The 24151-nt window shown below is 59.5% G+C and overlaps 1 long non-coding RNA gene and 2 gene segments (V, D, J or C); all 3 read left to right on the forward strand.

Moving 5' to 3' along the window:
* The first annotated feature begins 3673 nt into the window (after window positions 1-3673).
* LOC115338135 lies at window positions 3674-4615 on the forward strand. The segment is given in 3 exon segments: window positions 3674-3698; window positions 3854-4183; window positions 4281-4615. Coding segments are annotated over 3 exon segments (690 nt in total).
* Window positions 4616-8732: 4117 nt separating this feature from the next.
* On the forward strand, window positions 8733-17643 carry LOC115338136. The segment is given in 6 exon segments: window positions 8733-8782; window positions 9367-9464; window positions 13100-13391; window positions 15231-15538; window positions 16131-16457; window positions 17206-17643. Coding segments are annotated over 6 exon segments (1419 nt in total).
* A 3149-nt stretch (window positions 17644-20792) lies between these two features.
* Window positions 20793-23976, forward strand: LOC115338138. The gene is made up of 3 exons (XR_003922338.2): window positions 20793-20989; window positions 22958-23745; window positions 23780-23976. It is a non-coding gene; the product is annotated as an uncharacterized LOC115338138 (long non-coding RNA).
* Window positions 23977-24151: the final 175 nt, after the last annotated feature.

Consider the following 24151-nt stretch of genomic DNA (forward strand, 5'->3'; position numbering starts at 1 on the left):
GGATAGCTGTGGGTCGGGGATAGCTGTGGGGCAGGGATAGCTGTGCAGCAAGGCATAGCCGTGGGGCAGGGATAGATGTGGGGCAGGGACAGCCGTGGGGCTGGGGACAGCCATGGGGCAAGGGCTAGCTGTGGGGCAGGGCTAGCTGTGGGTTGGGGAGAGCTGTGGGGCTGGGATAGCTGTGGGGCAGGGTTAGCTGTGGGTCAATGTTACCTGTGGGGTGAGGGATAGCCGTGGGTTAGGGCTAGCTGTGGGGCAGGGCTAGCTGTGGTTTGGGGAGAGCTGTGGGGCAGGGATAGCTGTGGGGCAGGGTTAGCTATGGGGCACAGAAAGCTCTGGGGCAGGGATAGCTGTGGGTCGAGGATAGCTATGTATCATGTTTAGCTGTGGGTCAGGGTTATCTGTGGGTCACGGATAGCTGTGGGGCACAGAAGGCTGTGGGTCAGGGCTAGCAATGCAGCAGGGACAGTTGTGGGGGCAGGGCTAGCTGTGGGGCAGGGCTAGCTGTGGGGCAGGGATGGCTGCAGGCCAGGGCTAGCCAAGGGACAGCGATAACCATGGGGCAGATGATAGCCGTGGGGCAGAGATATCTATGGGGCAGGAACATCCTTGGTTCTGGGCATATCTGTGGGGCTGGATCTAGCCGTGGGTCAGGGACAGCCATGGGGCTGGGGACTGCTGTGGGGCTAGAGATTGATGTTGACTTGATGCCTCATCACCTCCCCATCATATGGGGCAGGAGTTCCTCCCCTATCCTATGGGGCAGGAGTTCCTCCCCTATCCTATGGGGCAAGAGTTCCTCCCCTCATCCTATGGGGCAGGAGCTCCTCCCCTATCCTATGGGGCAGGAGTTCCTCCCCTATCCTATGGGGCAAGAGTTCTTCCCCTCATCCTATGGGGCAGGAGCTCCTCCCCTATCCTATGGGGCAGGAGTTCCTCCCCTCATCCTATGGGGCAAGAGTTCTTCCCCTCATCCTATGGGGCAGGAGCTAGCTCCTCCCCTATCCTATGGGGCAGGAGTTCCTCTGCTCACCCTATGGGGCAGGAGTTCCTCCCCTATCCTATGGGGCAGGAGTTCCTCTGCTCACCCTATGGGGCAGGAGTTCCTCCCCTATCCTATGGGGCAGGAGTTCCTCTGCTCACCCTATGGGGCAGGAGTTCCTCCCCTATCCTATGGGGCAGGAGTTCCTCTGCTCACCCTACGGGGCAGGAGTTCCTCCCCTATCCTATGGGGCAGGAGTTCCTCCTGCCACCCTATGGGGCAGGAAACCTTCTCCACCCCACGGGACCAAGCTCCTCCCGCCCCACCCCTCGCCGTGGGGCTTGCCTGACCCCCTTCCTCTTCCTGCCCCACAGCCACCTCCTCGGTTCCCACCGTCTTCCCCCTCAGCACTTGCTGTGGGGAGAGCACCGGCCCGGTGACGGTGGCGTGTTTGGTGAGCGGTTACCTCCCCCCAACGGTTACCGTCACCTGGGGCGGGGCCACCGGCGGCGTCACCACCTTCCCCCTCACCGGAGACTCGGCCACCGGCCTTCACCGCCTCAGCAGTCAACTCCTCCTGCCCCACGGCGCCCGCGACCAGACCTATACCTGCACCGTCACCCATCCCCCCACCAGCAGCACCATCAACAAGAAGGTCAAAGGTAAGGGGGGGGAAGGGGGGGAGGGGGCGGGGGAGGGCCTCAAGACCCATTGGATGGCGGAAGGTCCTCCCCCAGCCCCATAGCTCGTGGGGTGAGGTGGGACGTCCTCCAGTCCCATTGGACCATGGATGGTCCTCCCCCAGCCCCATAACTTCTTCAGTGGGGGGGGATGTCCCCAAGACCCATTGGATGATGGAAGCTCCTCCCCCAGTCCCATAACTCATGGGGTGATGTGGGAGGTCCTTCAAGAGCCATTGGCCCATGGAAGCTCCACCCCTCTTGCCATGACCCACGCCATGAGGTGGGATGTCCCAAAGACCCATTGGCCTGTGGAAGCTCCTCCCCCAGCCCCATAGCTCATGGGGTGAGGTGGGACATCCTCCAGTCCCATTGGACCATGGAAGCTCCTCCCCCAGCCCCATAACTTCTTCAATGGGGTGGGACATCCCCAAGACCCATTGGCCCATGGAAGCTCCACCCCTCTTGCCATGACCCACGCCATGAGGTGGGATGTCCCCAAGACCCATTGGCCCATGGAAGCTCCTCCCCCAGCCCCATAACTTCTTCAATGGGGTGGGACATCCTCAAGAGCCATTGGCCCATGGAAGCTCCTCCCCCAGCCCCATAACTCATGAGATGAGGCGGGACATCCTCCAAAACCCATCGGCCTATGGAAAGTTCTGTCGGCCCCGTAACTTCTTCCATGAGGTGGAACGTCCTCCAAGCCCCATTGGCCAATGGAAGCTCCTCCCCCCAGCCCCCTAACTTCCTCCTCCTCCCCTCCCGCGCAGTGTGCAGAGGTCCGGCCACGCCCATTCCTCCCGAGGTCCAGATCCTCTACACCACTTCCTGCAGCCCCAAGTTGGGCGAGGATTCGGTGGAGCTCTTCTGCCTCATCACCGGCTTCACCCCGGCCACCGTGGAAGTGGAATGGTTGATTGACGGCATCCCCGATCTTCTACCGGCCACTCAGACGCCACCACGGCGAGAAGAAGGTGCCGCCACCTACTCGACCACCAGCCGCACCAACGTCAGCCACGCCGAGTGGTCGGAAGGGAAGACCTTCACGTGCCGCGTCAGACATCCCGCCTCCGGCACCACCGTCCAGGACCACGCCCGGGCCTGCTCAGGTGAGGACGTGGGTGTGGCACGGGGACACCGGGGCGGGGAGGTGGCGCCGGTGGAGAAGGTCGCGTGGTCGTGGTGGCACCGGTGGAGAAGGTTGTGTGGTTGTGGTGGCACCGGTGAAGGTTGAGTGGTCATGGTGGCACCAGTGGAGAAGGTTGTGTGGTCGTGGTGGCACCGGTGGAGAAGGTTGTGTGGTCGTGGTGGCACCGGTGGAGAAGGTTGTGTGGTTGTGGCGGCACCGGTGGAGAAGGTTGTGTGGTTGTGGCGGCATCGGTGGAGAAGGTTGAGTGGTCATGGTGGCACCGGTGGAGAAGGTTGTGTGGTCGTGGTGGGTGGCACCAGTGGAGAAGGTCACATGGTCGTGGTGGCACTGGTGGAGAAGGTTGTGTGGTCATGGTGGGTGGCACCGGTGGAGGAGGTCGCATGGTGGTGGTGACTGGCACCGGTGGAGAAGGTTACATGGTCACGGTGGCACCGGTGGAGAAGATCGTGTGGTCATGGTGACACCGGTGGAGAAGGTTGTGTGGTCATGGTGACTGTCACCGGTGGAGAAGGTCGCATGGTCATGGTGGCACTGGTGGAGAAGATTGCATGGCCGTGGTGACCGTCACCGGTGGAGAAGGTTGCGTGGTGATGGTGGGTGTCACCGGTGGAGAAGGTGACATGGCCGTGGTGGGTGGCACCGGTGGAGAAGGTCACATGGCCACGGTACATTGGTGGACATTGCATGGCCATGACGGGTGGCACCGGTGGGGAAGGTTGTGTGCTCATGGTGGGTGGCGCTGGTGGAGAAGGTCGCGTGGCCGTGGCGGCACCGGTGGAGAAGGTCCCGTGGCCGTGGCGGGTTGCAAGACATTGCCCGCCGATGGCGGCTCTCACCGGTGGAGAAGGTCGCGTGACCATGACGGCTTCCGCCAGTGACACCCGTGCGGGACAGTTCACGACCGCGGTGCCTTCCGGGAGTTCCCACGACCACGACGAGCCTCCCCAGTATCACCAGTAACCCCAGCAGCACTGGGCGGGAGGAAGGGGACACCGCCACCCCCTCCCGCCTCCTCACCTCCCCCACTCCCACCCGCAGGCCTGGAGCCTCCCAGCTTCAGCAACATCGTCCTCTACGTCCTCCCACCCAACATGGCCGACCTCTACATCACCCGTAACCCCAAAGTCCGTTGTTTGGCCACCAACTTGCCGAGCGATTCCGGTTTCCAACTCTTCTGGATCAAGGAGAAACCGGGTGTCCTCAATCCCGATTTCCTGGATCTCCAAGAACAATTTAACGGCACCTACACGGCCACCAGCACCTTGACCATCTCCACCCAAGACTGGGAAGCCGGCGAACGGTTCACCTGCATGGTGAAACACGACGAACTCCAGTTGCCGCTCAACAAGAGCATCTCCAGACGGTCAGGTGAGTGTCTCCTCCTCCAAACCACGCCCCCCCACCCCCCAAAAAAAAAAAACCCCAACTTCTATTTTGGCCGACGCCGACCGTCTTCTTCTCGCAGGCAAGGTCTCCCCGCCTCTCATCTTCGTCTTCCCGCCTCACGCCGAGGAGATGACTCAAGCCAAAGTCACCCTCACTTGCATGGTTTACGGTTTCCAACCGGAGAACATCCAGGTCCAATGGTTGAAGAACCACGAGAACGTCGGCGAAGACCATTACGTCACCACCCCGCCGCTGAAGGACGGGCCGAAGGAGAGCACCTTCTTCGTCTACAGCAAGATGACGGTCCCCAAAACCAGTTGGTTGGGCGGCGACATCTACACCTGCATGGTGGTTCACGAAGGGTTGCCCATGAGGTTCACCCAACGGCAGATGCAGAAGGGTCCCGGTAATTAAGGGGGTGGGGGGAGGGGAGACGCCCACATCTTCAGCCCCGCCCCATCGCTTTGGAGATGACCTTTGTGGCCGAGGAGTTTGCCGAGCTCGAAATAAAGCCAACCGGTCTCGTCTCGCACCGCCAAGGTCTCCGCGGCGTGGTGTCTTTCGGCGACGGTGGGAAGGGGTTGGGTCAAGCCGGAGGTGGGAAGAGGAGGGGGCGGGACAAGAAGGAAAAGGTTGACGCCGATTGCAGGGTGGAGAAGGTGGGGCTCGGAGTCCCACCGAGGAGCACGGTTGCAACGTGGAAGGGGTTGGAGATGTTCTACCGAAAGATGGGTCCAAGGCCACGCCCAACGGCGGTTTAAGAGTCGGCCAAGGGGTGTGGTTAAAGGGTCGCCCAGCCAACCGGCTATCTCATGGAGCATCTCCCAACCCTTCCACGGGGCCAACGGTGTCCTCTTCTCCATAGGGGCCGTGGGCGGTGTCTCACGTGTCCTCCAACCCCTGGGTGGGGTTTTGGAGGTTGAAACCGCCCCTCGCCCCGCCCCGCCCACCCCAGGTGGGGGTTACTGGTGGTGCCGCCACGCCTTGGGGTGGGGTGAGGGTGGGGCCTGGTGGGAGGGGCAGAGGAGGAGAGGTCAGGGAGGTGGTTGAGTGGAAGGTGGATGGAGGAGTGATGGGTGGTTGGTTGGATGGGTGGTTGGATGGTTGGTTGGTTGGAAGGTTGGTTGGTTGGATGGTTGGTTGGTTGGATGGGTTGGTTGGATGGTTGGTTGGTTGGATGGATGGTTGGTTGGGTGGTTGGTTGGTTGGAAGGTTGGTTGGACAGATGGTTGGTTGGATGGTTGGTTGGTTGGATGGATGGTTGGTTGGGTGGTTGGTTGGGTGGTTGGTTGGGTGGTCGGTTGGATGGTCGGTTGGTTGGATTATTGCTTGGAAGGTTGGTTGAATGGTTGGTTGGTTGGTTGGATGGGTGACTGGTTGGTTGGTTGGTTGGAAGGTTGGTTGGATGGATGGTTGGGTGGTTGGAAGGTTGGCTGGGTGGTTGGTTGGATGTTTGGTTGGCTGGATTATTGGTTGGAAGATTGGTTGGTTGTGTGGTTGGTTGGATGGTTGGATGGTTGGATTATTGGTTGGAAGGTTGGTTGGATGGTTGGTTGGGTAGTTGGAAGGTTGGCTGGGTGGTCAGAAGTTTGGTTGGATGGTTGGTGGGTGGTTGGAAGGTTGGTTGGTTGGATGGTTGGATGGTTGGATTATTGGTTGGAAGGTTGGTTGGGTGGTTGGAAGGTTGGCTGGGTGGTCAGAAGTTTGGTTGGATGGTTGGTGGGTGGTTGGAAGGTTGGTTGGTTGGATGGTTGGGTGGATGGGTGGGTGGATTATTGGTTGGAAGGTTGGTTGGGTGGTTGGAAGGTTGGTTGGGTGGTTGGTTAGAAGGTTGGGTGGGTGGTTGGTTGGATGGCTGGTTGGAAGGTTGGTTAGGTGTCTGGAATGTTGATTGGATGGTTGGTTGGATGGGTGGGTGGGTGTGTGGGTGGTTGGTTGGTTGGCAGGTTGGTTGGTTGGTTGGCTGGTTGGTTGGGTGGTTGGTTGGTTGGATGCTTGGTTGGAAGGTTGGTTAGGTGTCTGGAATGTTGATTGGTTGGTTGGATGGGTGGGTGGGTGTGTGGGTGGTTGGTTGGTTGGCTGGTTGGTTGGGTGGTTGGCTGGTTGGTTGGGTGGTTGGTTGATCGGTCAGTTGGCTGGCGATGGAGGAGGAGATGTCCGGGAGGTGGCTGAGTGGAGGGTGGGCGGGTTGGGTGGATGGATGGCTGCTGGATCGGTTAACGGATTGGTTGGCTGGATGGTCGGCTGGTTAATGGGCGGGTCGGTTGGTTGGATGGTCGGTTAAGTGGTTAAGGGAATGGTTGGTTGGCCGGATGGTCGGCTGGCTGGTTGGTCGGTTAATGGGTTGGTTGGTTGGTTGGATGCTCAGTTGGCTGGTTGGTTGGTTGGTTTGACACTCAGGCGGCTGGTTGGCTGGTTGGTTGGTTGGTTGGTTGGCTGATTGGTTGGTTGCTGGGTTGGTTGGGGACAGGGAGATGGTGAGTGGCTGGTTGGGTGGGCTGGCTGCTTGGTTGGGTTCTGAGAGATGACGCTGGTGGGTGGTTGGTTGGAAGGTTGGTTGGGTGGATTGTTGGTTGGATGGTTGGTTGGATGATTGGTTGGTTGGAAGGTTGGTTGGATGGTTGGTTGGATGGGTGGATGGTTTGTTGGGTGGTTGGTTAGATGGTTGGATGGGTGGGTGGTTGGCAGGTTGGTTGGGTGGTTGGTTGGTTGGATGGGTGGCTGGTTGGGAGGTTGGTTGGGTGGTTGGTTGGATGGTTGGATGGTTGGTTGGATGGTTGATTGGTTGGATCATTGGGTGGTTGGTTGGATGGGTAGCTGGTTGGATGATTGGTTGGGTGGTTGGTTAGATGGTTGGATGGGTGGGTGGTTGGTTGGTTGGATGGTTGGTTGGTTGGTTGGTTGGTTGGTTGGTTGGAAGGTTGATCGGTTGGATGGGTGGCTGGTTGGTTGGAAGGTTGGTTGGAAGGTTGGTTGGTTGGATGGTTGGTTGAAATCTACCAAGCTGGCCAGAGGGACCAACAGCCAGCCGGTTGGCTGGACACCTCAGGGCGGGACAACCGGCCAGCCGGCCAACCCCCGGGGCCCCAGAAGTGACCCTCAAAAGAAGGCGGAGCCATCCCCGCTGACCCCGCCCCCTTTCTCTCCTCAACAGGAGCCGACGTCTCGGCCGAGATTTGCTCGGAAGAAACCGACAAGGACCTGGACGGTCTTTGGGCAACCGTCGCCGTCTTCATCACCCTCTTCCTCCTCAGCGTCTGCTACAGCGCCACCGTCACCCTCTTCAAGGTGAGCTGCGGGGCGGGGCCCTGACCTCGGGCGGGGCCGTGACCTCGGGCGGGGCCCTTGGGGACCGCCCTACCTTGACCCGCTCCTTTCTTTTGTCCCGCCCACTCCCCCCCGCCCTCCCAGGTCAAGTGGCTTTTCTCCACCGTCCTTCACCTCAAACAAACGCCTGGCTCCGCCTACCGGGACGTCCTTAAGGAGGCGGTTTAGGGCGGAGCTTCCCCAAACGCCCCTTTTTTCACCCCAAAATGGGGCAGGCGGGGGAGGGGGGAGGGCGTGTCCCCGCCCACCCCTCACCCCCCTCAATAAACCAGTTGGCCTTGAACCCCGCCCCCCGCCCAGGGAGTCGGTCTTTGTTCTGCGGAGGGGGGCGGGATTTGGGGTGCTATGGGGTGCTATGGGGCGCTATGGGGCACAGTAGGGTGCTATGGGGCACAATGGGGTGCTATGGGGCACAATGGGGTGCTATGCGGCACGATAGAGTGCTATGGGGCACAATGGGGCACAATGGGGCTTGATAGGGTGCTATGGGGCACGGTAGGGTGCTATGGGGCACAATGGAGCTTGTTAAGGTGCTATGGGGCACGATAGGGTGCTATGGGGCATGGTAGGGTGCTATGGGGCACAGTAGGGTGCTATGGGGTGCAATGGGGTGCTATGTGGCACGATAGAGTGCTATGGGGCACAATGGGGCACAATGGGGCTTGATAGGGTGCTATGGGGCACGGTAGGGTGCTATGGGGCACGATAGGGTGCTATGGGGCATGGTAGGGTGCTATGAGGCACAGTAGGGTGCTATGGGGTGCTATGGGGCACGGTAGGGTGCTATGGGGCACGATAGGGTGCTATGGGGCACAGTAGGGTGCTATGGGACACAATAGGGTGCTATGGGGTGCGATAGGGTGCTATGGGGCACAGTGGGGTGCTGTGGGGTGCAAAGTGTGCTGTAGGGCATGATAAGGTGCTATGGGGCATGATAGGGTGCTATGGGATGCGATAGGGTTCTATGGGGCATGAAAAGGTGCTATTAGGGTGCTATGGGGCACAATAGGATGCTATGGGGTGCTATGGGGTGAAAAGGGTGCTATGGGGCATGATAAGGTGCTATGGGGCACAATGGGGTGCTATGGGGCATGATAGGGTGCTATGGGGCATGATAAGGTGCTATGGGGCACAATGGGATGCTATGGGGCATGATAAGGTGCTATGGGGCACAATAGGGTGCTATGGGGCATGATAGGGTGCTATGGGGCACGATAAGGTGCTATGGGGCACGATAGGGTTCTATGGGGCACGGTAGGGTGTTATTGAGCACAATGGGGTGCAGGATGCAATGGGGTGCAATGGGATGTAATGGGGTGCTATGGGGTGCAGGGTGTGCTATAGGGTGCTTTAGCGTGCTATAGGGCACAATGGGGTGCTATGAAGTGTGATAGGGTGCTATGGGGCGCAATAGGGTGGTATGGGGCGGAGGGTGCTATGGGGTGCGATAGGGTGCTATGGGGTGCTATGGGGCGCAGGGTGTGCTATGGGGTGCTTTAGGGTGCTATGGGGCACAATGGGGTGCTATGAAGTGCTATGGGGCGCAATAGGGTGCTATGGGGCGCAGGGTGTAATGGGGTGCTTTAAGGTGCTGTGGGGCACTATGGGGCATGATAGGGTGCTATGGGGCGCAATAGGGTGCTATGGGGTGCTATGGGGTGCAGGGTGCTTTAGGGTGCTATGGGGCACAATGGGGTGCTATGGGGTGCTATGGGGCTGCCAAGGCCCTGCAGTGGGTGCTGGGTGCTCCCCTGGGACCAACCTGGGTGCCGGGCGGGAAAGGGGAAGTTGGGGGGGGGGTGGGGGGCGGGGAGGGGCCCCGTTGCATCATCTCCCAGAGAGCCGTGGGGCAGAGGAGCAAGGGCTCCACGCCGTGGCTATGGGGCAGGAGAGGGCTCGCCGTGGGGCAGAGGGTCCGGAGCCGCAAGCCACGCCGGTAGGGCCGGACGCCTTTTCTGTGGGGCTGGGAGGTGTGGGGCGGGGGGGGGGGGTCCCTATGGGGTGGGGGGAGTCCCTATGGGGCAAGGGGGGCCCTATGGGGCAGGGTTTGGGGGGTCTTATGGGGCAGGGAGTCCCTATGGGGCAGGGAGGTCTCTATGGGGCAGAGGGCTTCTATGGGGCAGAGGTGGAATATGAGGACCCTATGGGGCAGGGGGGATCTATGGGGCAGGGGGTTGCTATGGGGTAGGGGGTGACTACCCTATGGATAATGGGGGAGGGTCTATGGGGCAAGGGGCAGCTAGGAAGGAGCAAGGGGGACTTATGGGGCAGGGGCTCCCTATGGGGCAGGGGCCAGCTAAGCTGTGGTATGGGGTCCCTGTGGGGCAGGGGTCCCTAGAGGGCAGGCGGTCCCTATGGGGCAGCTAAGCTGTAGTATGGGGTCCCTATGGGGCAGGGGGTCCTATGGGGCAGGGGTCACCTAAGCTGTAGTATGGGGTCCCTATAGGGAAAGGGTCCCTGTGGGGCAGGGGTTCCCAGTGGGGCAGGGGTCCCTATGGGGCAGGGGGTCCCTATGGGGCAGGGGTCAGCTAAGCTGTAGTATGGGATTCCTATGGGGCAGGGGTCCCTATAGGGCAGGGGGTCCCTATGGGGCAGGGGTCAGCTAAGCTGTAGTATGGGATCCCTATAGGGCAGGGGTTCCTATGGGGCAGGGGTTCTCTATAGGGTGGGGGGGAGCTAAGCTGTAGTATGGGATCCCTATGGGGCAGGGGATCCTATGGGGCAGGGGTTCCTATAGGGTAGGGGGTAGCAAAGCTTGAGCAGGGGGTCCCTATGGGGCAGGGGATCCTATGGGGCAGGGGATCCTATGGGGCAGGACTCAGCTAAGCTGTAGTATGGGATTCCTATGGGGCAGGGGTCCCTATAGGGTAGGGGGCAGCAAAGCTTGAGCAGGGGTCCCTATGGGGCAGGGGATCCTATGGGGCAGGGGATCCTATGGGGCAGGACTCAGCTAAGCTGTAGTATGGGATTCCTATGGGGCAGGGGTCCCTATAGGGTAGGGGGCAGCAAGGCTGGATCAGGGGTTCCCTATGGGGCAGGGGTCCCTGTGGGGAAGGGGTTCTCTATAGGGCAGGGGGGGCAGCTAAGCTGTAGTATGGGGTCCATGTAGGGCAGGAGGTCCCTATGGGGCAGGGGTTCCTATAGGGCAGGAGTTCCTATGGGGCAGGGGGCAGGTAAGCTGTAGTATAGGATCCCTATGGGGCAGGGGTCCCTATAAGGCAGGGGGGTCCCTATGGGTCAGCTAAGCTGTAGTATGGGGTCCCTATGGGGCAGGGGGTCCTATGGGGCAGGGGTCCCTGTGGGGCAGGGGTCCCTGTGGGGCAGGGGTTCTCTATAGGGCAGGGGGGGAGCTAAGCTGTAGTATGGGATTCCTATAGCGCAGGGGTTCCTATGGGGCAGGGGATCCTATAGGGCAGGGGTCAGCTAGGCTGTAGTATAGGATCCCTATGGGGCAGCAGTCTCTATAGGGCAGGGGTTTCTATGGGGCAGGGATTCCCTATGGGGCAGGGCTTCCTATAGGGCAGAGGGGAGCTAAGCTGTAGTATGGGGTCCCTATGGGGCAGGAGGTCCCTATGGGGCAGGGGTCAGCTAAGCTGTAGTATGGGGTCCCTATAGGGCAGGGGACCCTATAGGGCAGGGGGTCCTATGGGGCAGGGGTTCCTATGGGGCAGGGGTCCCTATGGGGCAGGAGGTCCCTATGGGGCAGGGGTCAGCTAAGCTGTAGTATGGGGTCCCTATAGGGCAGGGGACCCTATAGGGCAGGGGGTCCTATGGGGCAGGGGTTCCTATGGGGCAGGGGTCCCTATAGGGCAGGGGTCCCTATGGGGCAGGGGTCAGCTAAGCTGTAGTATGGGATACCTGTAGGGCAGGGGTTCCTATGGGACAGGGGTTTCTATGGGGCAGGGGTTCCCTATGGGGCAGAGCCTCCTATGGGGCAGAGGGCAGCTAAGCTGTAGTATGGGGTCCCTATGGGGCAGGGCTTCCTATAGGATAGGAGTTTCTATGGGGCGGGAGGTCCCTATGGGGCAGGGGACGCTATGGGGCAGGGGACGCTATGGGGCAGGGGCTGCATTAGGGTGCAGAGCGGTGCTGTGGGGCGGCACGGCAGCACCCTGGGGTGCCCTGGGGGTGCAGAGGGGTCCCTCGGGGTGCAAAGAGGGTGCAGGGAGGTGCCTTGGGGTGCAATTAGGCACCCTGGGGTGCTCTTGGGGTGCTCTTGGGGTGCTGAGAGGTGCCTTGGGGTGCTCTTGGGGTGCAGAGTGGTCCTTTGGGGTGCAAATAGGCACCCTGGGGTGCTCTTGGGGTGCAAAGAGGGTGCAGGAAGGTCCCTTGGGGTGCAAATAGGCACCCTGGGGTGCCGGGGTGCTCTTAGGGTGCAGGTGGGTGCCTTGGGGTGCACATGGGTGCTCTTGGGGTGCTCTTGGGGTGCAGAGTGGTCCTTTGGGGTGCAAATAGGCACCCTGGGGTGCTCTTGGGGTGCTCTTATGGTGCTCTTGGGGTGCTGAGAGGTGCCTTGGGGTGCTCTTGGGGTGCAGAGTGGTCCTTTGGGGTGCAAATAGGCACCCTAGGGTGCTCTTGGGGTGCTCTTATGGTGCTCTTGGGGTGCTGAGAGGTGCCTTGGGGTGCTCTTGGGGTGCAGAGTGGTCCTTTGGGGTGCAATTAGGCACCCTGGGGTGCTCTTGGGGTGCTCTTGGGGTGCAGGTGGGTGCTTTTGGGGTGCAGGGGTGCCCTTAGGGTGCAGACACGTGCCTTGGGGTGCACACGGGTGCTCTTGGGGTGCAGATGGATCCCTTGGGGTGCACTGAAGTGCCCTTGGGGTGCAGGTGGGTCCCTTGGGGTGCAATTTGGGTGCACAGAGGCATCTTGGGGTGCACATGGGTGCTCTTAGGGTGCAGAGAGGTGTCTTGGGGTGCCCTTAGGGTGCAGGTGGGTCCCTTGGGGTGCAATTTGGGTGCACGGAGGCATCTTGGGGTGCAATTTGGGGTGCAATTCGGGTGCACAGAGGCGTCTTGGGGTGCACATGGGTGCTCTTAGGGTGCTCTTAGGGTGCAGAGAGGTGCCCTGGGGTGCAAATAGGGTGCTCTTGGGGTGCAGATGGGTGTCTTGGGGTGCCCTTAGGGTGCACTTAGGGTGCAGAGAGGTCCCTTGGGGTGCACATGGGTGCTCTTGGGGTGCACTTAGGGTGCTGGTGGGTCCCTTGGGGTGCAATTTGGGTGCACAGAGGCGTCTTGGGGTGCACATGGGTGCTCTTAGGGTGCAGGTGGGTCCCTTGGGGTGCACGTGGGCGCTCTTAATGTGCTCTTAGGGTGCAGAGAGGTCCCTTGGGGTGCTCTTGGGGTGCAGATGGGTGTCTTGGGGTGCAATTCGGGTGCACAGAGGCGTCTTGGGGTGCTCTTGGGGTGCCCTTAGGCTGCAGACACCTCTCTCGGGGGTGCACCCTGGGGCTCTCTGACCCACCCTCGCCCCCAAAACAGGGGTGCAGCCGGGTGCCCCCCCCACCCAAAAAAAAAAAAAAAAAACCCCACCCAAACCCCCAAAAAAACCCCTAACCGCCCTCCTTCTCCCCCCCAGCCTCGGTGACCGTCCCCACCGTCTTCCCCTTGGTGGCCTGTTCGGGCGGCACCTCCTCCTCGGTGGTGGTGGCTTGTTTGGTGGACGGTTATTTCCCGGAACCGGTGAAGGTGACGTGGGACAGCGGGACGTCACCCGCCGTCACCCGGACTTTCCCCGCCTCCCGCCGGCCCTCGGGGACGTACACCTTGGGGAGTCAGCTCCGCGTCACCAGCGGGCAGCCCGACAGCCTCCAGTGCACCGTGGAGCACCCGCCCTCCGGCTTCAAGAAGACCACCGGCATCGAAGGTACGGGGGCGGCGGGGTCGCGACTGCGGCGGGGTCGCGATTGCGGCGGGGGTCGCGATTGCGGCGGGGTCGTGATTGCGGCAGGATGCTTTGCCTTTGCATTGCAGAGTGGTTGCAACTGCAGCAGGGGTGCAATTGCGGCAGCATCGTAATTGCGGCGGGCCCTTTGGCTTTGGCGTCGCAGCGTGATTGCAAACGCAGCAGGATCGCAATTGCAGCCGGATCGTAAATGCAGCAGGATCGCAATTGCAGCCGGATCGTAAATGCAGCGGGATCGCAATCGCAGCAGGATCTTTCGCTTTTGCGTTGCGTCCCACTTGCGGCCGCAGCGGGGTTGCGATTGCAGCAGGAGAACTTGAAGTTGCAAATGCAGCAGGATCGCAATTGCAGCAGGATCATAATTGCGGCAGGATCAAAATTGCGGCAGGATCATAATGGCGGCAGGATCGTAATTGCGGCAGGCCCTTTTGCTTTGGCGTCGCAGCGTGATTGCAAATGCAGCAGGATCGCAAAAGCAGCAGGATCGTAATTGCAGCAGGATCGTAATTCCAGCAGGACCTTTTGCTTTTGCATTGCATCCCACTTGCAGCCGCAGCAGGGTTGCAATTGCAGCAGGAGGCCTTGCAGTTGCAATTGCAGCAGGATTGCAATTACAGCAGGATCCTTTGCTTTGGCATTGCAGCGTGCTTGCAGGTGCACCAAGCTTGCAATTGCATCCAGAGCCCTTGGAGTTGTGTTGCAGCACGGTTGCAATTGCAGTGGGATCGCAATTGCAGCAAGATCACAATTGCAGCGGGATCTCTTTGGGTTTTGCATTGCATCCCTCTCGCAGCTGCCCTGTGCTTGCAGTTGCATAAGGAGGCCTTGCAGTTGCAATTGCAGCCGGATCATAATTGCAGCAGGAGCCTTTGCTTCTGCATTGCGTCGTGCTTGCAGCTGCAGCAGGGTTGCAATTGCAGCAGGAGGCCTTGGAGCTGCAGCTGCAGCAGGGTTGCAATTGCAGTGGGATCGTAATTGCAGCGGGATCATAAATTGCAGCGGGATCATTTGATTTTGCATTGAATCCTGCTTGCAGCTGCACCGAGCTTGCAATTGCAGCAGGAGAACTTGCAGTTGCAATTGCAGCACGGTTGCAATTGCAGCAGGCTCGTAATTGCAGCGGGATCTTTTGCATTGCAGCGTGATTGCAACTGCAGCAGGGGGCCGTGCAGCTGCATTGCAGTGGAATTGTAATTGCAGCGGGATCGTAATTGCAGCGGGATCGTAATCGCAGCAGGATCTTTTGCTTTTCCATTGCATCCCGCTTGGAGCTGCGCTGAGCTTGCAATTGCACCAGAAGCCCGTGGAGTTGCAATTGCAGCAGGATTGCAACTGCAGCAGGATCTTAATTGCAGCAGGATCTTTTGCTTCGGCATTGCACCCCGCTTGCAGGTGCACTGAGCTTGCAGTTGCATCCAGAGCCCTCGGAGCTGTGTTGCAGCAGGGTTGCAATTGCAGCAGGAGGCCTTGGAGCTGCAGCTGCAGCAGGGTTGCAATCGCAGCGGGATCGCAATCGCAGCGGGGATCGCAATCGCAGCGGGATCTCTTTGGGTTTTGCATTGCATCCTGCTTGCAGCTGCACCGAGCTTGCGATCGCAGCAGGAGAACGTGCAGTTGCGATCGCAGCAGGCTCGTAACTGCAGCGGATCTTTTGCTTTTGCATCGCATCCCCCTTGCAGCTGCGGCAGGACTGCAATCGCGCCCGGCGCCCTCGCAGCCGCCATTTCGGCGGCTTCCCCCCCCCGCCCCCCCCCCCCGCTGCCCCGCCCTTGCTGACCTCCCCGCCCCTTCTCCCCTCCCCCGCAGTCTTCAAGCGCCACGTCCCCACCGTCGGCCTCTTCCACGCCTGCGACGTCGACTCCGTCCACCTCGTCTGCCTCGTCTCCCACTTCTCCCCCGCCGCCGTCACCGTGGAGTGGTTGGTGGACGACCAACGCCTCAGCCCCGCCCCTTCCGTTGACCCCGTTGTACCCGAAGCCACCGGCGGGACCTTCCGTACCAGCTCTCACCTCAACGTCTCCTTGGAGGATTGGCAGCAGAAGACCTTCTCCTGCAAGGTCACCCACCCCGGCTCGGGCAGCGTGCAGGAGGTCACCGGCCACAAGTGCTTGAGTGAGTTCCACCAACGTTGAGTTGGGTGGTGGCATCTCCTTGGGTTGAGTAGACCTTGCGTTGGGTGGTGGCATCTTCTTGGGTTGACCCCACGTTGAGTTGGGTGGTGGCATCTCCATGGGGTTGACCCCATGTTGAGTTGGGTGGTGGCATCTCCATAGGGTTGACCCCACGTTGAGTTGGGCGGTGGCATCTCCATAGGGTTGACCCCATGTTGAGTTGGGCGGTGGCACCTCCATGGGATTCACCCCACATTGAGTTGGGTGGTGGCACCTCCTTGGGGTTGACCCAATGCTGTTGGGTGGTGGCATCTCCATGGGGTTGACCCAACTTTGAATTGGGTGGTGGCATCTTCTTGGGTTGAGCCCACCTTGCATTGGGTGGTGGCATCTCCATAGGGTTGACCACACGTTGAGTTAGGTGGTGGGATCTCCTTGGCTTGACCGCACGTTGAGTTGGGTGGCAGCATCTCCATGGGGTTGAACCCCATGTTGAGTTGGGTGGTGGCATCTCCCTGGGCTTCCCCCCACCCCTTACTTCCGGGGCTGGTGGCATCTCCACGACGTTCACCTCCACCACTTCCCCCTTCCAGGTGCCCCGCCGGACGCCAGCAACATCCAAGTCTTCATCCTCCCCCCCACCCCCTCGGAACTCTACGTCTCCCAAAACCCCAAACTCCGTTGCTTGGCCACCAGTTTACCCAGTGACGAGGGTGTGGTGGTGAGCTGGACCCGGAAACGGGGGGGCACCCTCCGTCCCCAACTTCACCCGCTGAGGGCCCAGTTCAACGGCACCTTCACGGCCACCAGCGAGGTCCCCATCTCCACCCACGACTGGGAGGGGGGCGAGACCTTCACCTGCACCATCAACCACGCCGAGCTGCCCTCCCCCATCAGCAGGAGCATCAGCAAGAAACCCGGTAAGGCGCTCCGCCCCCCCCCGCCTCATTTGCATAGCGCCACGCCTCGTTTGCGTTGCGCCGCGCCTCCTTGGCCATGCCGCAGCATGGCGCCTCGCCTCGGCCGGGGGGGGGGTCGCGTCGGGGCCGATTGGCAGCTCGTCACACCTAGGTTGCGTTGCATCACGCCTATCTTGCGTTGTGCCACGCCTATCTTGCATTGCATCACGCCTATCTTGCATTGTGCCACGCCTATCTTGTGTTGTGCCACGCCTATCTTGCATTGCATCACGCCTATCTTGCGTTGTGCCACGCCTATCTTGCATTGCATCACGCCTATCTTGCGTTGTGCCACGCCTATCTTGCATTGCATCACGCCTATCTTGCGTTGTGCCACGCCTATCTTGCATTGCATCACGCCTATCTTGCATTGCATCACACCTCTCTTGCGTTGTGCCACGCCTATCTTGCATTGCATCACACCTCTCTTGCATTGCATCACACCTATCTTGCATTGTGCCACGCCTATCTTGCGTTGCATCACTCCTATCTTGCGTTGCATCACACCACTCTTGCGTCGCGCCACGCCCCCGCTGCGTCGCACCACGCCCCGGGTCGCGTCGCCTCACGCCCGGGGCGCGTCGCGTCACCCGTCACTCGCCGATCCCCGTTTCCGTTGCGTCACGCCCCCCGCCCCGGCCTTCCCGTCGCCCCCGCCCCGCCCCATTTCGGCCCCGCCCCTCGCTCACGCCCTCCCCCTCCCCCGCAGGCAAGCGCCTGGCTCCCAGCGTCTACCTGCTGGCTCCGCCCTCCGAGGAGCTGAGCGGCAACCGGGACACGCTCAGCTTGACCTGTTTGGTGCGAGGCTTCTACCCCGAGGACATCTCGGTGGAGTGGCAGAAGAACCAAGAGACCTTGGACGCCTCCACCTACGACACCGTCCAACCCCTGAAGGAGAAGACGGGCGACGCCTCCTACTTCCTCTACAGCCGATTGGTCGTCAAGAGGGAGGAGTGGAACCGGGGAACCACCTTCGTCTGCATGGTGGTCCACGAAGCGCTGCCCATGAAGTTCATCCAACGTAGCATCAGCAAGAGCCCCGGTAAAAAATGAGGCGGTGGCACCGCCGTCGGCCACCGCCCCCTCCCCCCACCCCTCCCCTCCCCCCCCCACGTCTTGGGTGGGTGAATAAAGGAGAAGAAGTCAGGCTGGCGTCTGCCTCTGAGTGCCGGGGGAGGGGGGGAAGGGGGGCGGAGCCATGGGCATGGCGGGGGCAGAGATGTCAAATGAGGTGGGTGGGGTGGGGGGGAGGGATGGGGAGACACGGGGTGATGGATGGATGGATGGGGAGACATCAAACATGGTGGATGGGGAGACATGAGGTGGTGGAGGGATGGACATCAAACATGGTTGGATGGTTGGGTTGATGGATGGATGGATGGATGGATGGATGGACATCAAACATGGTTGGATGGTTGGATTGATGGATGGATGGATGGATGGATGGATGGACATCAAACATGGTTGGATGGTTGGATGGATGGATGGATGGATGGATGGATGGATGGATGGACATCAAACATGATTGGATGGTTGGATTGATGGATGGATGGATGGATGGATGGACATCAAACATGGATGGATGGATGGATGGATGGATGGATGGACATCAAACATGGTTGGATGTTTGGATGGATGGATGGATGGATGGATGGACATCAAACATGGTTGGATGGTTGGGGAGACGTTAAACATGGTGGATGGATGAATGGATGGATGAGGAGACATTAGATGAAGGATTGATGGATGGAAGGATGGGCATCAAACGGTGGATGGATGGATGGGGAGACATGAGATGATGGATGGATGGACATCAAACATGGTTGGATGGTTGGATTGATGGATGGGTGGAAGGATGGACATCAAACATGGATGGATGGATGGGGAGACATGAGATGATGGATGGATGGACAACAAACATGGTTGGATGGTTGGATGGATGGACATCAAACATGGTGGATGGATGGATGGGGAGACATGAGATGATGGATGGATGGACATCAAACATGGTTGGATGGTTGGATTGATGGATGGGTGGAAGGATGGACATCAAACATGGATGGATGGATGGGGAGACATGAGATGATGGATGGATGGACATCAAACATGGTTGGATGGTTGGATGGATGGACATCAAACATGGTGGATGGATGGATGGGGAGACATGAGATGATGGATGGATGGACATCAAACATGGTTGGATGGTTGGATGGATGGACATCAAACATGGTGGATGGATGGATGGGGAGACATGAGATGATGGATGGATGGACATCAAACATGGTTGGATGGTTGGATGGATGGATGGATGGATGGACATCAAACATGGTGGATGGATGGATGGGGAGACATGAGATGATGGATGGATGGACATCAAACATGGTGGATGGACGGATGGATGAGGAGACATTAGACGGTGGGTGGATGGATGGACATCAAACATGGTGGATGGATGGATGGGGAGACATCAAGCATGGTGGATGGGTGGTTGGACAGATGGATGAGGAGACATTGGATGGATGGACGTCAAACATGGATGGATGGGTGGATGGATGGATGAGAAGACATCAAACATGGTGGATGGGTGGGTGGATGGATGGATGAGGAGACATTAGATGGTGGATGGATGGATGGACGTCAAACATGGTGGATGGATGGATGGATGGGGAGATGTCAGACAGATGGACACCGGACATGATGGATGGATGGGGAGCCATCAGACAGTTGGCTAGATCAGGAGACCTCGGGTGGGTGGGTGGGTGGGTGGACGGACAGACGGACACCAGCCATGGCTGGATGAGGACACAAGAGGAAGAGGGATGGATGGATGGATGGATGGATGGATGGAGGGATGGATGGACAGATGGACAGGGAGACATCAGGCAGATGGGTTGATGGAGAGATGTCTGGTGGGATGGATGGATGGACGGATGGACACCTGGATGGACAGAGGGAGTGATGGATGGGCAGAGGCACTCCTGGATGGACAGGAGGGTTGGTTGGTGGGTGGATGGACAGATGGACGGATGGATGGAGGAAGAGCTGGATGGACAGCTGTCGGCATGCATGGTAGCTGGACAGACGGATGGACAGGGAGGAAGGGGAGGTTCCTCCCCAACCTTGGGGGCAACACGTGGGAGTCGCACCCGTGGGAGATGGAGGGAGAGACACGGGGACAGGTGGAGAGGTAGAGGGGTGGGGGCAGATGGCTGGAGATGGGTGGAGAGGGATAGAGGTGGGCGGAGATGGCTGGATAGGTGGAGGGAGATGGTTGGAGATGGATGGAGATGGATAGGGATGGTTGGATAGATGGATGGAGATGGTTGGAGTTGGGTGGAGATGGATGGAGATGGATGGAGATTGATGGAGATGGTTGGATAGATGGGTGGAGATGGATAGAGAAGATTGGATAGATGGTTGCAGATGGTTGGAGATGGATGGAGATGGTTGGATAGATGGGTGGAGATGGACGGAGATGGATGGAGATGGATGGAGATGGTTGGATAGATGGATGGAGATGGTTGGATGGATGGAGATGGACAGAGATGGATGGAGATGGATAGAGAAGACTGGATAGATGGGTGAAGATGGTTGGAGATGGATGGAGATGGTTGGAGATGGATGGAGATGGTTGGATAGATGGTTGGATAGATGGATGGAGGTGGTTGGAGATGGATGGAGATGGTTGGATAGATGGATGGAGATGGATGGATGGATGGAGATGGACATAGATGGATGAAGATGGATAGAGAAGACTGGATAGATGGGTGGAGATGGTTGGAGATGGATGGGGATGGATGGAGATGGTTGGATAGCTGGATGGAGATGGTTGGAGATGGATGGAGATGGATAAAGAAGGTTGGATAGATGGATGGAGATGGTTGGAGATGGTTGGAGATGGGTGGAGATGAATGGAGATGGATGAAGGGTTGGAGAACTATGCAACGGGATGGATGGACGGATGGATGGATGGAGGGACGGATGACCCAAGAGATGAGTGCCTGCAAGGGGGGGATGACGGACACCCGTCCTGAGGCTGCAGGGCACGTCCCACCCTTCCACCCACCAACCTCACCCCACCCAGGTCCTCCGTGGGGCGAGGGCGGGTGGGAGGGACGTTCCCGTGGGGCTGAGGGATGAGGGGACGGGGCGGAGAAGGGGACGGGCGGGCGATGGACGGGGGCGCAGATGGTTGGCTGGACGGACGGAGGCGTGGTCGGACGGACGGTTGGGTAGATGCGTGGATGGAGCGAGGGTGGGACAGCAGGACGGAGGGGTGAGGGACAAGAGGACACCGAGGACGGGCAGAGGGACAGGCAGGTGCCGGACGCTCACCCTCTTCCTCCTCCTCCCCTCTCCCAGATTTCAGCCTGCCCGAAGACTTCTGCTACGCCGACCCCGAGAAGTCCAACGGGTCCTGGGACACCATCGCCGTCTTCATCACCCTCTTCCTCCTCAGCGTCTGCTACAGCGCTACCATCACCCTCTTCAAGGTGAGGTGGGGAGGGTGGGAGGAGAAGAGGTGGAGGTCCCAGGGATGGACGGGGCGGCGGATGGATTGATGGATAAAAGGATGGATGGATGGATGGATGGATGGAGAACTAGATGGACGGGTAGGTGGACAACTAGATAGGTGGGTAGGTGGATGGATGGATGGTGGGTTGTGATGGGTGGATGGATGGGTAGAGGGCTGGATGTTTGGGTAGATGGATGGACGGATGGTTGAGTAGATGGTTGGGTAGATGGATGACTAGATGGAAGGATGGATGGTGGGATGGATAGGTGGCTGGATGGTTGGGTGGATGTTTGGCTGGTTGGTTGGGTAGATGGACAACTTGATGGTTGGCTTGAGGGTTGGGTAGATGGATGTGTAGGTGGATGGATGGTTGGTTGGATGTTTGGCTGGTTGGTTGGGTAGATGGATGTGTAGGTGGATGGATGGATGGATGGATGGGTAGATGGATGGCTGGTTGGTTGGGTAGATGGACGACTAGATGGATGTGTAGATGGATGACTAGATGGAAGGATGGATGGTGGGACAGGTAGATGGATGATTGGATGGATGGTTGGGTAGATGGTTGGGTAGATGGATGTGTAGATGGATGACTAGATGGATGGTGGGACGGGTACATGGATGGATGGTGGGATCGGTAGATGAATGAATAGATGGATGGATGGTTGGGTAGATGGTTGGGTAGATGGATGTGAGATGGATGACTAGATGGATGGTGGGACGGGTACATGGATGGATGGTGGGATGGGTAGATGGATGAATAGATGGATGGATGGTTGGGTAGATGGTTGGGTAGATGGATGTGAGATGGATGACTAGATGGATGGTGGGACGGGTACATGGATGGATGGTGGGATGGGTAGATGGATGAATAGATGGATGGATGGTTGGGTAGATGGTTGGGTAGATGGATGTGTAGATGGATGACTAGATGGATGGTGGGACGGGTAGATGGATGATTAGATGGATGGATGGTGGGATGGGTAGATGGTTGGGTAGACGGATGACCAGATGGATGGATGGATGGTGGGATGGGTAGATAGATGATTAGATGGATGGATGGATGGACGGTTGGGTAGATGGATGGTTGGGTGGATGTTTGGGTGGTTGGTTGGGTAGATGGACAACTTGATGGCTGGCTTGAGGGTTGGGTAGATGGATGTGTAGATGGATGACTGGATGGATGGATGGTGGGATGGGTAGATGGATGGTTGGTTGGATGTTTGGGTAGATGGACGACTAGATGGTTGGCTGGACGGTTGGGTAGATGGATGACTAGATGGACGGATGGATGGTGGGACAGGTAGATGGATGATTATATGGATGGATGGATGGGTAGATGGATGTTTGGCTGGATGTTTGGCTGGTTGGTTGGGTAGATGGACAACTTGATGGTTGGCTTGAGGGTTGGGTAGATGGATGTGTAGATGGATGACTAGATGGATGGATGGATGGTGGGACAGGTAGATGGATGACTAGATGGATGGTTGGGTAGATGGATGGATGGTTGACTGGATGGTCGGGTGGATGGACAACTAGATGGATGGATGGTGGGACGGGGAGATGGATGACGATGGCTGGGTGGATGTTTGGGTAGATAGATGGATGGTGGCATGGATGGTTGGGTAGATTGATGCGTAGATGGATGGATGGATGGATGGTGGGATGGATAGATGGACGGATGGTTGGGCAGATGGCTGGCTGGTTGGGTAGATGGACAACGAGGTGGATGGATGGATGGATGGTGGGACGGGGAGATGGCCAGGTAGATGGTTGGGTGGATGGTGGGCTGGATGGACGACTAGACTGACGGTGGGACGGGGAGATGGCCGGGCGGTCGGTTGGACGCTTGGGTAGATAGATGGATGGTCGGACGGGTGGTCACCACACCCAGGTCCCCTGAGGCGCCACGCCCTGAACACGCCCCTCCCCTTCCCCCAACCTGCAGGTCAAGTGGCTCCTCTCCACCGTCATCCAGCTCAAGCAGGGCCCTGCCCGCGACTACAAGAACGTCATCCAGCGTGTGGTCTAGGGGGGGCGTGTCCCCCCCGGGGAGGTGACACCGGGGGGGGGCGGGGCCACCTCTCCCATTGGCCGCTTGCACTGAGTGACAATAAACCCCGCGCCCGGCAAAGGGGGAGGGGATAGGAAAGGGGGGGGGAGGGGCGGGGGGGGGGCGTGCACGGGGAGGAGAACGGGGTGCAGGCGTGCACGGAGACGTTGCACGGGCGCACGCGTGTGCACAGAGAGGCAAAAAAATGGGGCGCGGGCGTGCACGGGGAGGACGTTGCACGGACGTTGCGCGTGTGCACGGAGATGACGCGTGGGTGCACGCGTGCACAGGGAGGAAAACAGGCTGCAGGCGTGCACGGAGGGGACTTTGCACGGGCGCACACGCGTGCACGGAGAGGACGATGCACGGGTACATGCATGCACGGAGAAGAAAACGGCGTGCGCACTTGCACGGACGTTGCACGCGTGCACGGAGAGGATGTTGCACGGATGCACACGCGTGCACAGAGAAGAAAACAGGGTGCACGCATGCACGGGGAGGACGTTGCACGGTTTGCACGGAGATGACGCGCGGGTGCACGCGCGCATGGAGAGGACGTCGCGTGAACGCACACGTGCGCAGGAGAGACGGGGGGGCACGTATGCACGGAGAAGACGTCGCACGGAGGCGCGCGTGCGCGGGGAGGACGTTGCACGGCTACACGCGCGCACGAAGGAAACGGGGTTCGGACGGGCACGGAGAAGACGTCGCACGGAGGCGCGCGTGCGCGGTGAGGAAAACCGGGCTGCAGACGTGCACGGAGAGGACGTTGCTCGCGTGCACGGCGAGGAAAACGGGGTGCACGGGGAGGCCGACGCCTGGGTGCTCGGAGACCGAGGGTGGTGGAGGTCTCCTCGCCTCCGCTGCGGGTGGCAGATGTTTCCTGTCCGTACCCGCCCCCCCCCCCCATCCCGAGGGTGTCACGTGGGGCCTCAAGATGGCACCCTGGGGTGGGTGGCACCCCTGGGGGGGGGGGGGGGATGGGGGAGGGGGCTGTGATGACTGGGCAGCAGCCACCAGGTCTACCCATGGGGGGGGGGGGGGCGTGAAGGGGGGGGGGGGCACACCAGCCACCAGGTCTACCTATGG

The sequence above is a fragment of the Aquila chrysaetos genome, unplaced genomic scaffold (genome assembly GCF_900496995.4).
Source record: "Aquila chrysaetos chrysaetos unplaced genomic scaffold, bAquChr1.4, whole genome shotgun sequence".
Lineage (NCBI taxonomy): Eukaryota > Metazoa > Chordata > Aves > Accipitriformes > Accipitridae > Aquila > Aquila chrysaetos.